We start from the raw sequence: 14970 nt of genomic DNA, 5'->3' as shown, positions 1-14970 counted from the left end.
GCTGCGGCCCCGCCGGTGACACCCCTGTCTCGCCAGGTACATCACGTGCACCGAGTACACGCAGTTCTACGGAGGGAAGAAGGCGGGTGAGTGGCGTCCAGCTCTGCCCCGGCCCCTCTGCCCTGCTGCAGCCCCGTCCTCGCCCGGCTTTTGGTGCTGGGCCCTTGCAGCAGCACTTAGGAGTGCTGCCGATATCCCTCCTCACTGGAAAAAYATCGTGCTCTGGGTGCTGCCCTCCTCCCTTGTGGCCTGGACCTTGGCAGACATCCTGCTCCYATTGCTGCATCTTTCTTGGTTTCCATTCTGGTTTCTTTCTATTCACATAATGAAAGTCTCCTTCTCTTTGCTTTATTGGAGCCCTCCAAGGCTTGTTCTGCTCATCCTGTCCTCTCCTTTGGTTCCTTCACGTTGAGGTTCTTGGGGCAAGTAGGCAGGTTTGACACAGGGTGGCTGGTGAAATGGCCTCTCGAGCAGAGCAGCCTCCTGTTGCAGCTCATGGGTCTGAGCTGCCGGACTTTGCAAGGGGAGTCTTAAAAGCAGGAATGCTCATCTTGAGCCTTCCAAGCTGTTTGGAGTGGAAACTGTAACAATGCGGAGTATGATACCYGGAGCAGCTAATCCCTGCCCTCTATCATATCTGTATCTACTGATACTGTAAAGCTTAAAGATAGTAGCAGTATTATCCATCTAATTTAAGTTCAGTACTCTAAATGTGACAGAATTATTTTGTTTTCTGTAGTTCATGCAAATTCATGCTTAGCAGTTTGATTTTTGCTGGTTTTGCAAGGTTGAGTGTATATTTTTCCACTGCCACTGCATATCTTAGGAAGTGTAACTTTCAGGTGTTTATTGTGTCCTTAGTTACAGCTTCAGGAGTATTTTTTTACTTGGAATGCTGTATATTCATTAAAATCCTGTGTTTTCTTTTTCATAAACAGATTTTCCACGAACTAATTTTAGGCGTTTATCATTCGATCACTGCAGGTAAGAACAGAAGAGAGAGAGAACAAAGTTACATTATTATTATTAAATGATARTCTGCTGAACTTAAACTATTACTGAAGCTACGTGTTCTTCTGAAGTAGCTATTTTCATTGACTTGCCTGTGCTGTGAAGTTAATGTGGCAAGAAATATTCCAGTAAGTACTGCCTATGTGCCAGTACTTCCCCTGATTAGTGTCTGTTGAGATTGAACCTGAGGATTAAATGATACATAAGTGTGCTAAAATATTTCAATTAACATTGAGTAGCATCTTCAAGTCTTAAAATCTCTGCAACTGGTACTTGAATATCTGCTTTTCACTAGTAAGAATCTCTTTTAATCATTCATGTTTGTGAAGCAGTGATTAGATTGAAGGAGTTTTTATGTTATATTTTGTGCTTAGAACTTAGTTGAAGAACTAGAGTGAAAAGAGTGAAATTAATATTTGTAAAGGTGTTTTAAAATAGTGAATTAGATATTTCAAGAAGCTACCAACCCCCTTCAACAATGTTGGTTGGCAAAAAGCTGGCTGGTTTATGGAAGCAGCCCTAACACGGGGTGCTGCTGTGGGAGCTGGTTGCTCCCTAGCCCTCTTCAGTGCAAAGGCAGCACTGAAGGCAAAGGCTGGAGCCGTCAGTTGTGCTGCCAGGAGCCGGCCTGACAACGGAAGCAGGTTTGGGAATATTGCAGTGGGCATTTGGTGGCCGTGTGGATGTGAGCACTGGCAGCTACAATTCCATCAGCTCCTTTCAAAATAAGGAAGCTAATTTCTATGGCATCAGATAGTGCGTATTGGTAACTACTTACATTTCACTGGTATTGGCCTTCAATAAATGAGCARTGTGGTGTTTGTTCTTTTGTCATGATTTCCAGATGATTTTGCTAAAACAGTGTCTGATGKTTTTTTTTCTAGTTTGTCTCTGCAGCCATTTGAGTACCCAGTTTGCACCCCAGATGGGACAGTCTTTGACATACTGTAAGTTGTTGTCTGTAGTTGGCTTAGTTTTTGTGACTTGCTGACCTCTGTGCTTCAACCTTGTGTGTGATCATCTTTTGTTCTTGTCCAGTTGGCAAAAATAGTCATGCCCATCAAAAACAGAGATTTCTAGTGACAACTTTATCCTCTCTGTTTTCAGGAACATTGTTCCTTGGATAAAAAAATATGGAACCAATCCAATCACAGGAGAAGTAAGTAAATTATGGTTGTATTTACATTATTTATTGTTTTTCCTTACATACAGTTTCCTGTTTAATGTGTGCGAGAAATGGAAGTACTTTAATGAAAGCAAAAAGAACTTGAATGGCAGTGTTATTTTGAAATATGATATTTGTGAGACTAAATTTGCTGAAATAAGGTACAGGAATCTCTTTTTTAGCTAAAAAAGTAAAAAGGAACCATTTAGATTTGAGACCTGATGAATTCTCACTGCTGTCCTGCTTTTTATCTTTGTAGCACAAAATAGACTCTGACTGTGKGTGTGGAGGTGCCCGGGGAAGTGGCACGTGGTGGAGGAAGTGAGCGGTTTGTTTATATGCATTCCCAGAGTATTGTGCTCGTATCGTATGTATAGATGGGTATGAGAACTCCTGTGTTACTGGTAACAATGTATGAAAAGGTGAATTGATGACTGATAAATGGTTTTTGGATTGCTTTGTACAGTAGTGTGGAGCTGTAAAATACTAGATAAAAATGAAATATTGCGGAGATTCCCCTGCTGGGAAATACATTTTTGCTATTGTGTTTAAAGTGAATTCTTTAGTAGGGCATAGAGAAAAAAAAATAGAAATTGCTGCATCACATATTTGTTTTCCTTGAGTAAATGCAGTTACTTTCCTGAACGTTAGGTGTCAGCCATGGCACAGAATTTCTGGTTGGTCTGCAGATTGTTTTGTGGTAGATGAGCTTTGAAACATCTTGTGTTTTGATTAAAGATCTTCCCTGCAGACAGATACGAGGAGAAGCTAAGCACAGATGCAGGTTTCCAAACTGCAGATGTGAGCAGCATGTCTGGGACTCGGTATCTCTGGAGTTATAGCAAACTGCAAGTGTGTTTGCTTGATGCTCATCAAAGGCCTGCAGTTACACACAAAGAAGCCAATATTTGTTGTCCTGAAGGAAAGGAATTACAGCCATTTAATTTGTCTTTGCCAGCCCCCTGCTACCTGTTCTATGTGTTAGTCGGGAATTTTGGAATGTTGCCAGTTTGCTTATTTTTACAGGCATCAACTTCATGACACCTGTTCTTATTTCGTAGTGTGAACCTTGGTATGATTTAAAAGTATTTCTGGTAAATAATAAGGATATGCAAAGGGCCTAGTGGTCTTGTGGAGCGCAGGGTGGAAAACTGATGTAGGGCATCTGGTCTGTGGAYCCAGAGTTGTTCTGCTACATCAAGTTAATTTGCATTCTTCCTCGTGCGCTGCCTGTTCTGCTGGGAGCCCTGTTGCTCCACGATGGAGGAAGCTAGTGGCACTTTAAGTGGCTCCTTGTCCCTTAGCAGCAGCGCTCTGTTGTTATTGCTGCTGATGGAGACAAGTGAGATTGTGCAGGATTTACCTGGTGAGCAATCAGTGCACAAATGAAGTCCAGCTTTAACATCCACTCGCATATTCTGCCTTGTGTTTCTGTAGCTCACCTACCTCTCTCCAGTGTTTGTCCCCACTTTTTCTGTAACTTGCTGTTTGGGGAGCCCTTTCTCTTTACTGTTTATTCCAAGGTTGACTTGTGCTGTACCACTGTGTCCTGCAGAGGACGAAGGTGTCCACACAACTCGTAAAACAAGGACGTTTGCACTTCGTACCAGTGCAGAGTCCTGCTGAGCAGAGCTCCATGGAGCTGTGGTTTGAAGAATGGGATTGAAAGAAATGCTGTAACTTGGTCTTTATTTCCCAGAGAGACACTTMTAGTTTTGTGAGGGGGAGGGATGGAATTGGTCAGTCTAGGAAGGGCTGTGCTGGGACAAGGCAGGGTAGGTGCAGAGGAAGTCAATCAGCTGAGTTTGTGCAGCTCTAGACTTTATTGCCCCCCAGCTTAGTGCTTATCACCCTGTRTTTAACTCATCACTGAGTATGTGCCTTCTGTGACTTGTACCACTTGCTCACAGCTGAAGCCAGAAAAGAGAGATCTGTGATGAGTTGGTGGCTTAGCAGACTGCAGGTCTCCAGGTTTGTTTAAAAAACAGTTGAGCCAGATTAGCTGCCTGGCAGTTTCGTAAAACAGCTGAGGAAGTTGCTTTGAACAGACTCATGATTTGTCACAGTGATGAAGCTCTACAATATTTTTCCTTTTTCTATCCTGAAGTTAAAAATGATAATGAAACCCTTTGCACCTTGTAGCTGTGCTGTTGTGGCTTGCTACAGGCTAAACATTTTAAAGAAATCAATAGGCTGCCTGGCAAAGGTGTTACTAATGACACACTTGTGGAACTCACTAATTCTCCCTAGTTATCTTGTTTCTGAAGCGGCCCCTCAGTGGAGATTTTGAGAGCCTTGTAGTCATTAATATGTTTATCTTTGCAGTCTTTCCCAGAGGTAGAGTTGTGCTAGTCTTTTATTAATTCTGTGTTTGTGGAACTGATCTACATACAGTCATACATACTGCTCTGATTTTTCTGAACCCTAAACCATTGCACTAATCTTCATTTTAAAGGAATTTTGCAATGGTGAGATTGCACTTATCCTTTGATGTGCCATTTTTTTAAAAAAAACTCCGCTTCTTCCCTGTAATTTCTCATGATATTTCCTCTTGCTTTTCTGCATATCCTCTTGAGGTGCAGTGTAGWCACCAATATCCTTCTATGTAGAATCTAAGGAGAAACAATTCACTATTGACCTCTGCCTAGAGTTTCCCATGAGCTATTCCAAAAAGTAACCTTAGATTCTTTTTTTTTTCTTCTTTTTCATGATGCGTAACAGTAAAACCCACTTGTGTTACTACACGGATGGTTTTGGAGGAAGCAGTGCATCTCTTGCAGCCGACCCACAGCCTGTCCGATGCAGTTGACTTGCTTACATTTTTGTCAGCTTTTTCAGGACGCTGCCCTAGCTTATGTTTACACTGAAGTTGTATCAAATAAAGGCTAACTGGGAAAGTCAGAGTTATCTCATTCCTTTTCAGTGAGAGCAGCCCTTTGGCTTGCAGGGCTTGTCAGGACGTGCCACGTTGCCAGCGCTGGCCATGCGGCTGCCTCGCGACYGCCGCTTCCAGGAAAGGAGACCGCTCAGCTCCTATCGCCCTTGTTGGAATCTCAAGTATGAGCAGATGATAGAGCTGCAGGAAGGTAGCAGCAGCCTGCCTCTTAACGGGAATTTCAGGGGAAAGAGTTCTTTGTTGCACAGATATTTTCTGTATGAGTTGTTTTTCTCTTTTGTATTATTATGTTTTCAATGCAGAGACCTATTATTTTCACTGGTTTGTTCTCAAAATGTGTGAGTGTACTGTATTATTGTGGTTGCGCTTCAGCTCTGGTAGAGCCTGGCTCCATMGCCCTGGGTAAACAGTCTCTCTCCCCTGTTTCAGAAATAGCTGCAGTCTTGGCCCCTTATTCTCACTTTTCTGTGGAATTTTAGTGCTTTTGGACAGTTGCAAGTTGGTTTGGCTCTATATTTGTTTCTAAGGCTCTGGTCCAAAGCCAGTGGTGTTTTTAAGGACATCTGTTATTAAACTCATCTGTGTGAATTTTTGGTGTGCTTTTCAGAACAAGCCAAAATCCATATGCTGAGTCTGCATAACCCCAAGAAGCAATATTTCTGTGAAGGGGCTATGTGACTGACCTGTCTCGAAAGGACCAAAAAGACTTTGTGCCCAAGTTAACTTAGCTTGGGCTTCACATGCACCAAAGAGTCCAGCTAAGACTCCAAGAGGCGCTGCAGGCAGTGGCTGTAGCTCTGCGATCCCTGCAGATGTGGCTCTGCAGTAGCGTCTGGCCCTTGTGCCTGCCCCAAACAGTGTTGGAATCAAAACTCTTTCCAGGTGTGCTTTTCAGTGAAATATCTCATCTTTCAAATTGGGAGGTTTTTCTAGAGCTGTGAAAGCCACCTGCTTGGCCTGCCGCAAAAGATGGCTGTGAAAAGGGGCCCGGAGATGAAAAAGCAGCAGAAGGTAGAGCCGGTGACATGGGAAGTAAAGGTTGGCTTTGGGGTTGGAAGGTTGCAAGTCTGAATTCCCACTGGCAGATCCACCTTCTTAAAAGGGAGAGTTCTGCCCAAAGGCTTGCTCCACACAAAGGTAAATATTTGCTATTCTGCTTCCATRCTCTTAGTCCTCTATTTACCAAATAAAAATGATTGAGGGCTGAGATCATGACTAACATGATCAAATAATTGAGGGTCTTAGATGTCTGGCAGTGCAGGTGTGTGCCTCAGCTGCTCAGCCTGTCTGAGCTGCTCTTTGAACGCACCTGGGGAGCAGATCACGGTGCCCTGCAGCGGTGACGGGCGCAGGGGACACCGCCTCAGCCTGGCACTGCTCTGCAGACATTGGCGGGGCCTTTTCTTAAATCATTTGCTTGAAATTAGTTTGTTAATGCCATACTTGGCTGAGCCGTTATAGGTGCCTTCAGAAATGCTATTTTTTCACCCCCAAAGAAAAGCTTGTAACCAAGTGTGTTATTTTAAAACTTTGGCGAAGTCATTTTCAGTTACATTCCTTAAGTCTATTTATGAGCTCATTCTTGTCCCGAGGGCTGGTGGCTTTGTACCTCCTTTGCTTGTGAAAGCACATTTTCTGTTCTGTTTGATAACTGAAGTTCAGGCACTCTCAGAAATGATTTGCTGTATTGAAGTGGGAAAAGCTTGCTGATGAGGTTAATGGAGATGGTGTGTTGCAGGATTACTCCCTTACCTCTAAATGTATTAATCACACTTTAAATAGGAACAAACAGCCTTACAACATTGTTTTTTTTTCTTTTTTTTATCTGCTCTAAAGAAGTCTTTGGCCCTCTGAATAAGGGAAATCCTGCCTGAAAAGGATACAGAAATTGGAGCAAAGGTGAAACTTCCTTAAGCATTAAAGTGTTTTTATCATGTTTATATTTTGAGAATAGGGATACAAGGATACTAAGCTCTGACGATTATGTCTTTGCCCGGGAAGGAGGACTTGGGTATTTTTTTGTTTTGTTTTACAATATTGCAACTAAAGAAACTACAGGGGGTCAGAAGTGTGAGAAATACCTAGCGCTTTATAGCGGGAACCAGTGTTAAAGCACAGGTTAAATTCCAGCCAAATCTTTATAATTCGCTATAAATTATTCTGTTGAATAGTCAGTATAGAGCCTGCAAGCTTCAGGAGTGGATTCTGGCAAGTGGGTTGCAGGAGCTGTAGGGAAAGAAGACCAAGGGCCCAAATAAAACCACCCATATTGGGTGAGCTGAGTAGAACAGATCTTTGGCCTGAAATGGGGAAGAGGACAAGTTCACGTGTAGTGTGATCCTTMCTGGCTAAATCAGCAGTGATTGTGGGTTTTATCTTAGTTCTGAGGCATTATGTAGTAATTCTCTGCAAATTACTGTTTTAATTGTGTTATTCCAGGTGTGTTTCTGGCTAACGAGCAGCGAGTAGTGGATGGCCTCAGACAGCAGTCGGTGGTGTGAAGATGTTTTTCATGCCACCGAAGTAGTAGCTGCCACTGAAATACTCTGTCAGGAAAATGCAGGAGTTCTAGATAACGTTGAGTACGRTGAACTTCCTAAATACTTGTCCAGACCTTCCTGCAACGTGTCGGTTACACTATCTTAGGATTTGGAGGGTCTTTTATAGGTGGTGTGTTGCAGCTTGAGTCAACTCTTCCTCATAACTCCTCAGTTATACCTTTTTTTTTTTTCCCCTCTCTTGAAAAGTTTTCTTTGCTCTGACTATTTCCAAAGAGAACGTGCTTACTCGGAGCATTTTCATTCTTTGTCTAAATATAAAATGCTGTGAGAGGAAAACACTGTGCAGCCTTATATAGTCAGGCTATCTCCACATTATTTTTCTATTTCTAGAGTGCTGGGACCATCTAATTATGAGKGAAAAATAATTTGTCCAATGAAGATTTTTTTCATCATTTAGAAAAAATCAGGAGTGCTTCATCCCCCTTTCATGGGGATTTTTTCCTCAGGATCTGTGACAACACCTGACATCCAAGCAGCCTGTTACATTTTCTCCTTGGGGCACTGAAAATGAATGATCATTTAGATGGATCGGTARCTTCAGGTCTCACTTGGCTTTAGCGTTACTGATGAATAAAGGAGAAACTTAAGTCTTCTCTAGGGGAAGCTTGTTACATGCATGTCAGAAGAAGTTGGCACGTCTTCAGCTTTAGAAATCAAGGTATATATCCTGATTTGTCCAATGCAGTTCACAAATGTTCAGCTGTTACACAGGTGGATGTGCTGGTTTTCCTTGTTTCCTTTGATAAACTCATATTTTTTCACTTCAGTTTTGCAATGAAGGAGTTGTTGTTCTTGTTATTGTTTATTTGTAGAAAGCAAAGTTCCAGTGGGGGAAGCAATACAGTGCTGTTCTGAGTAATAGCTTACCACAGAGGTGAGAACAGCCCTTGCAGGAATAAAACCAAGGGAGCCTTGTTATTTAAAAATGATTTAGAGAAATCCAGCTTGGGGATGATTTTTCTTGTGTTGCAGAAAGAAGAATGAAAGGATCAGGAACATAACGCTGTGAGACTCTCTTAGGTCTTCAACTCTCCTGCAATTTACTTTGTAAACTTCATTCTCTGAATCTGTTCTTGAATAGATTTGCTTTATCSCTGCCTACAGTTGCTGGAAGGTTGTCCTGATGCCTTTCCATATGAYAGGTATCTTTTGCAAATTTTGCTTTGGAGCAGTTTGTTCTCAATTCCATTTGTGTCAGTCTTGTTCTTCTCCTAGTTGGTGTTTACAGCTGTGTATTTGTTACACAGGAATTCAAAGCTTTTTTTGACGTTTTCTTGTTGGAACTTGTGTTTTCCTGTCATATGTTCATCTTACCTGTGAGTTCTCTGCTCCCCAAATAGTACAGTCATCGTTCTATGCATCTACTTTAATTTTAATTTATCTTCTTTGAGTATATGTAATCTTAATTATAGACAAAGAATGCTGGGTAACTGCCTCATACAGTGGGGAGAATATTTTCTAATCTCTTTTTGCAGTACTTTGATAACACTTTGATGTATTATAAATGATAGTTTAAATCAGAAAGTGTTTTCAGAGTATGTGTTGAGACAAGAAGGTTGCTGTCACARTGTAAGTTAACAGTTTTCTCTTCATAGCCTTGGTCATTTCAGAAGCAGGTACTTTTAAAAGCAGGAATTAGCCAGAGTGTGCTGTGGTTCCTCCTGTTCTTTGTTTGTAGCTGAATATAGGAAATGCAGCATGTTTTTCAGAAACGGGTGGTTCCAGTCTTCTCTTCTGATTAATTAAAAATGCACCTGGAGAGAGTTTTTTATCTGAGTGGATAATATAGGCCTATCTGTTCAGATATCTAGAATTCACTTTCAACAAGATGAACTCTTCAATACACAGCAACCGGACCATGTCTTCTTACCTCATTTGCTTTAGAAATTATTAGCTTTTCGTCAACAGGCTGCAGGAGTTAATATTTGACTGATGACCATAAATTTCCAAGGTCCTTGGACAGAAGCATATTAGGAAATGATTCTTGTCCAGAGGAGCAATCATAACATCATGTGTCATAACGAGCTGGTRATGGTCATAAAGCACATGCAGGTCAATGGGATGAAGGTCCTGGTTAGCTAATAACCTGAAAGATGATTCTCCTTTCCTACTGGTGAGCACATGAATAATTCTTGGCTGTTTCTCTTCCACATTGTACCTGCGTGTAGCAGGCAGACAGCTGTATCTGTTACAGTAGGCAGTAGGGTAGGCAGCACCAGTAAACGTTGGCTTTTTTTCTGTCTTCAAAAGTGCATTTGTTAATTCTCTGATTTGGGAAGTCACTGGCCAAGCTATTTGATTCCTTCCTGCCTTGCTTGTAGGAATTGTGGTGGTGATAGGATCYGTTTTATCCAGTGAGCAGGCTCTGRTCACAAACAGCTAAACACATCTAGCATTATTTCTAATGCATTGTTTCCCCCGCAGCAAAAGAAGCATTTCCATGTAGGTTTTATAGAATGAACAGATGGTCTCTTTTATTTTTTTTCCCCTCTCTCCTTTGTTTTGGTGCAAGTGCACAGTGCAGGGTTTCCATGAATGTGACTCCTGAAAAACTAGCAGCTGTGAAATGCTCTGGCCTTAAATGAAATGCAGCATGCGGTTTGCCACAGAGCTTTGCTTGCCTGTTCTTCTTTAAAATTGGGGACTAGCTTGGGGAATAGCTGCTACATGACTCTGTTTCCATAAACCTTGTTGGATTTGGTGGTGCATACTTTCTTGATTGATATGCTTCTGACTGCATTTAGGTTGCAGGCTTAATCTTATTCATGAAACAGCTCATCTTTTTCTTGTGTTATTTTCTATTAATGTACTCTTTGATATGTCAATGTTGTTGMTAGTATCTGTGTGCTGTATGTTATCAAATATGTCTTTATGATTCTCTAGACAAGGTTTCAATAACTGTTTGGGGTTAGTTAAATTAAAATTTAGTGGTCTGGAAGAGGGTAGAGAAGGATATTTGTGTACGTTTCCATGCTAGATAAAAGTATTGGATGAAGCTGTACTTAACTGGAAGTGAACTGAGCTTCTSTTTAGCACTTGCTAGGCAGTTGTCCACATGATAAATATCTAGCATTTTTACTGTTGAATTGAACATAGAGATGATTGCTTGATTCAAGAGACTGTTCAGTCCTGTTTTTTTTTTTCCGACCCCAAAATTTTCATGAAGGAAGGAAAGTTCACTGAACTATATGAATATGGCTTATCTGGTTAAACTAGTGCTGCTGTTTCCTGTGGCGTTCCCATAATGTGCAGAATTAGTGAGGGTTTCCAGGGCTTTTCATTATCAATAAAGCCTCTTTAAAGTCTGAAATAAGTAACAGTATATATGTAGTTATTCAAATACAGTTCCAGCATTCAGTTATTATCCTCATTTTTCTTGAAGGTCGTACATTAGGAAAAATTATACGATGACTCCTTGAAATGTAAAGTTGTAGGCATGTAATAATAGGCCTCCTTAAAGGAATGAAAGATGTAATACAAATTTCATGTGCTGTTAAGCTGAGTTTGGTACTTGCTAGGCAACATTCGATTTTAACATTTAGTTTAGTTTTCTATTTGTAGTATTCTTTGTTGCTTGTTTTGGGAGGGTGGGAACCTACCAAATGGTCGTGTCAGCACTAGATGATTCTGACCTGATGCTGACTGACAGTCCAGACTCGACACATGAATCTTTACCCATGATAGGGTCAGCACGTTGGAATGCGTTCCTGCCGGAGGCCATTCGGAAGGGATCCGATTCCTATGTGTTTACCATTTAATGTTAATTCAATTAACATCGATAAAACGGGAGCTTTAATTCCCTAAAACTTAGGGAATGCAGCTTAGTGCTGCACCTCGCCTGCTCTGTGCCATGGGGCTGGGGGCTCGCGTGAGCCCCCRGTGCCGGTTTTCCCGGCGCGTGCGGGGCCAGCAGACGTGACCGCGCTGCACAGAGCCTGTCCCCCAGCGCCGCGCCGGCATCACCGCCCGCGTCGTCACGAAGCGGCGACGACCAAGAGGGCCTGAATTGCAAAGGAGCAACGTGCTTCCTCCGAGAGCTGCCACAGTGCCCCACTGACCTCCCCGTCTCCATGACCAGGGCTTTGTGCAGCGGGGAAGGAGCTGCCCTTTGGGATCACGGCAGGGATGAGGAGCAGGGCGGGCTGGATGCTGCTGCGCCGAAGTAGGTCGCGGCCAAAAGTAGCCTTGGCTGGCGCCCTRGAAGCGAGCCTGCGAGGAGGGGCCGGCTGAGGGAAAAGCCTGCACGGTTTGGGGGTTTGTTTTTGTATTTTTAGCCCTCCCTTGTTGTGGAGCAGCTGGCGTTACGTGTGGTTAAATGAGTCTGCCTTGCAGTGTTCTTGCATAAAATATTTATAGAAGTGAATATCCAGCTCTTGTTTTTGTTTGGGGGGGAGCGTGGTGCGTGCTTGTGGCATTTCGTTTTGATTGCAAGTTTTGATTATGAACTTGGAATTTTAATGAGATAAAGTGTTTTTAATAAACATCACTTTTCAATGGAAATTTAGCAAAAACTAGTAGTAGGTGCATGGGGGATGCTCAGATTAGAAATAGTTTTGAACTCAAGTTGTACATTCAGTATTTTAGCTCCTTTATGTTTTATTATTAATAAGAAATAGATGAAAACAAGCACTTTAACTCATTCGAGGACTCGTTCACTCCTGCAGCCTCTTGCTGGGAACTGGCTCCTCTGTTAGTGACAGAATGGCCATTTCCATGGCAACAAACTGTGCGGTGGCACTTGGAAAGCTTTGACTTTTGATGGAAAATAAATAAAAGCAGATTCACCCCCATGCAGGATAATCCTGTTTTCACGTGAAATGAAGAGCTCAGAAAGAAAAGAAGATGCTGTGGGTCTCAGATGTTCGCTTCTGCTCTGCTGTGCTGTGCAACATGTGCAGGTCTTCAAAAACGGGCCCAGTGGGAGATGGGGCTCGCAGGGCGGAATCCCTGCTCGTCACCGTCCCACACACGGCTGATGACACTGACAGCCCCRTCTTGGGTACGGTGCCACCTTTGTCAGTCCCGGGAACTCATTGTGGTCCATCAGAGCCTGTTTTTGCTGTCCTGGTGCTCCAACTATTTGCTCTAATGAACCCTGTCTTTCCCCACGTTAGACATGTTACACAGAATCACAGAATGTTGATCAGCATCTACAAGTATTTCTCAGATGTAGCCCTCGTTACCTTCTCCTCCTTGCCTGTTTTCTCATGTGCAACCTGCAGTCCGTTCTGTCCCTCTTCATAAGCAGCTCGCACGAAGAACATCCTTGGTGAGGATTAGAGAGACCCCAGGATGGCAACCGGATGGAAGATATGATCTGAAGTGCTTGGAACTATTTCCTTGAGTACAGAATGAGAGTCCAAGGCCTTGGTAGCACTTGTAGTGACACATGGTTCMTTGACTGGTGAAAGTGTCCTGCAGCTTTTGTTGCTTCTGAAGGGTGTGCAGCAGTTTAGTCTGCGTTCCTCCAAATTTGCCAGATGTGAATCTGAGGCTTCCGTCACACCAGAGCCTTTCCTGGAGGACTGTTCACATTCCTGGGTAAAGGTGGTTTGCTCACATGTTTCAGGGAAAGCTGAAGTCTGCCAGGAAGAAAGCTTAAAGACCTTCCTTTGAAACTGTTGATGGTTCCAGAGGTCAGCTCTCTAAAGATGCTTTTTTCTTTTTACATGCAATTTCTGGGTTGTTCCACAGCATGGGCACAGATGGATGCTGCTTTGTGTTAATAAGCTGTTTAGGCTGAACAGATCTGTCCAGGATCGTATGTTCATTTTGGCASCTCCACTATCTCCCTACTACTTCTTTGACAATTTTGTTCTAGTAAAAATATAAATAAATAAATGAATAAAAGTCTGTATTCACTTAGCCATTAGAGAATTGCTGTTGCCTTGCTGTGTATGTCTCTATCCCAGCAATGTGCAGATGATTTTTTCCTTGAGAATGCTAATCTTGCRGCTCCAAACTGCTGGACCAAATATCACCTATCCTGACCTCTCTCTTGCTTTCTGTCTTTTCCCTACGAGCTCTCTCAGGCTCTCTTTGTTCCCCTTGCTAATAAACCAGAGAGAGAGTCACCTTCCTGGCAGCAAATTAGCCTGCCAGATGACTGAAAACAAGCAGAGAAGTGCCCCCCTACAGGGGAACAAATCCAGCTGTCAGAACGGGTGTGCTCTGAACCAAGAGGATGGAGTTTGACGGGACGTGGAGAACCCCCTGACGTAGCGTCCCACGGTTCGGTTGCCGGCGCGATTGAACTGCYGGGGTTGGCGCCACGGCTGGCAGGTCTCCGCCTGGATCTGTTTATAAAGAGCTGTCTGGGTTATAAGAACATCCCTAATCCGTTCAGGTGCGTGTTTTGAGAAGAGAACAGATTGTTTCTTTTAAAAGGCCTGCGCTCCGTGTGCTTTTAAGGGTGAATCTGGCAGGGAAACTGTTTCTGACAGCTGATACAATCTAAGGGCTTTTTGGATTCCGGAGGTCCTGACTCAGCTTTGACGCCGCCGTGAGCTGGGCTCGCCTTTGGGCCTGGGCTGGGTGCCACGGCTGAGCATTGCCCGCCCTCCCGGCGCGTCCTGCTGCACCCGGGGCCGCTGTAGGGCAACTCACCATGGTCCTGGGGTGCTCATCCATACCCCATGGCATCCAGGTTGCACCTCGGCCTCTTCGCCTGCACAATCTCCCACCATTGGCTGTCGCCGYAGTCCCATAATCCACAAAATTGCTACAGAGATTAACCATTCCCAAACTGCGTTCCGGGAGACTGCCCCGGTGCCGCCAACGTGGATCCCCACGTCCCAGCTCTACTTCTCTTCGTTACTGGCATCGCCTTACTGGCATTCTGTGGTCATCGAGTGGGCTCCCTTGCAAGTCTGCTAAAAGAAAGGAAAAACGAAGGCTTTGTCAGAAAAAATAATAAGCTTGACTGCCAAAATGACTTGCTGGCTTTATGACTTTTATCAGAGTCTTTTCAGAGTTGTCCCTTCAGAGCAGTAGCAATAATGTTTGCCTCTTACCTTCTTATGCCATCTCTSCTTTTGATATGTGCCGAGATAAAGTTGCAGTAATTCTTAAGTTTACTCACTTTGTCTTAGCACTGCACTGTATCAAACTACAACACTGTAACTAAATCATCTTCCAGTCTTGGGTTTCTTGAGCGTCATTTTTGTGGGCTGTCTATAACTGTGAAATTTCCAGGATTGTGATGATTCAAATGACTTGTAGTTTATTACTAACTAGTTGTGTAATATAAAAATACCAACACCAATGTCATTGTTGGCTTTTATTTCCATGGTTAGATTCTGTTGTGATTAATTTTTTTTTTCTTGTTTTTTTTTTTT

The 14970-nt window shown here is 43.1% G+C and overlaps 1 protein-coding gene across 1 annotated transcript in view; it reads left to right on the top strand.

Moving 5' to 3' along the window:
* PPIL2 (peptidylprolyl isomerase like 2) overlaps nucleotides 1–14970 on the top strand; it is a 69027-nt gene that overhangs the window by 244 nt on the left and 53813 nt on the right. Inside the window, exons 2-7 of the mRNA XM_026037802.1 lie at nucleotides 37–86; nucleotides 939–984; nucleotides 1896–1958; nucleotides 2119–2174; nucleotides 4130–4147; nucleotides 10546–10575. Of these exons, the coding sequence (XP_025893587.1) occupies nucleotides 37–86; nucleotides 939–984; nucleotides 1896–1958; nucleotides 2119–2174; nucleotides 4130–4147; nucleotides 10546–10575 (263 nt within the window). The remainder of the gene's footprint in view (nucleotides 1–36; nucleotides 87–938; nucleotides 985–1895; nucleotides 1959–2118; nucleotides 2175–4129; nucleotides 4148–10545; nucleotides 10576–14970) is intronic.

The sequence above is a fragment of the Nothoprocta perdicaria genome, unplaced genomic scaffold (genome assembly GCF_003342845.1).
Source record: "Nothoprocta perdicaria isolate Ctin4 unplaced genomic scaffold, notPer1 scaffold_2, whole genome shotgun sequence".
Taxonomy (NCBI): Eukaryota; Metazoa; Chordata; class Aves; order Tinamiformes; family Tinamidae; genus Nothoprocta; species Nothoprocta perdicaria.
This window is presented reverse-complemented; position numbering and strand designations above follow the sequence as displayed.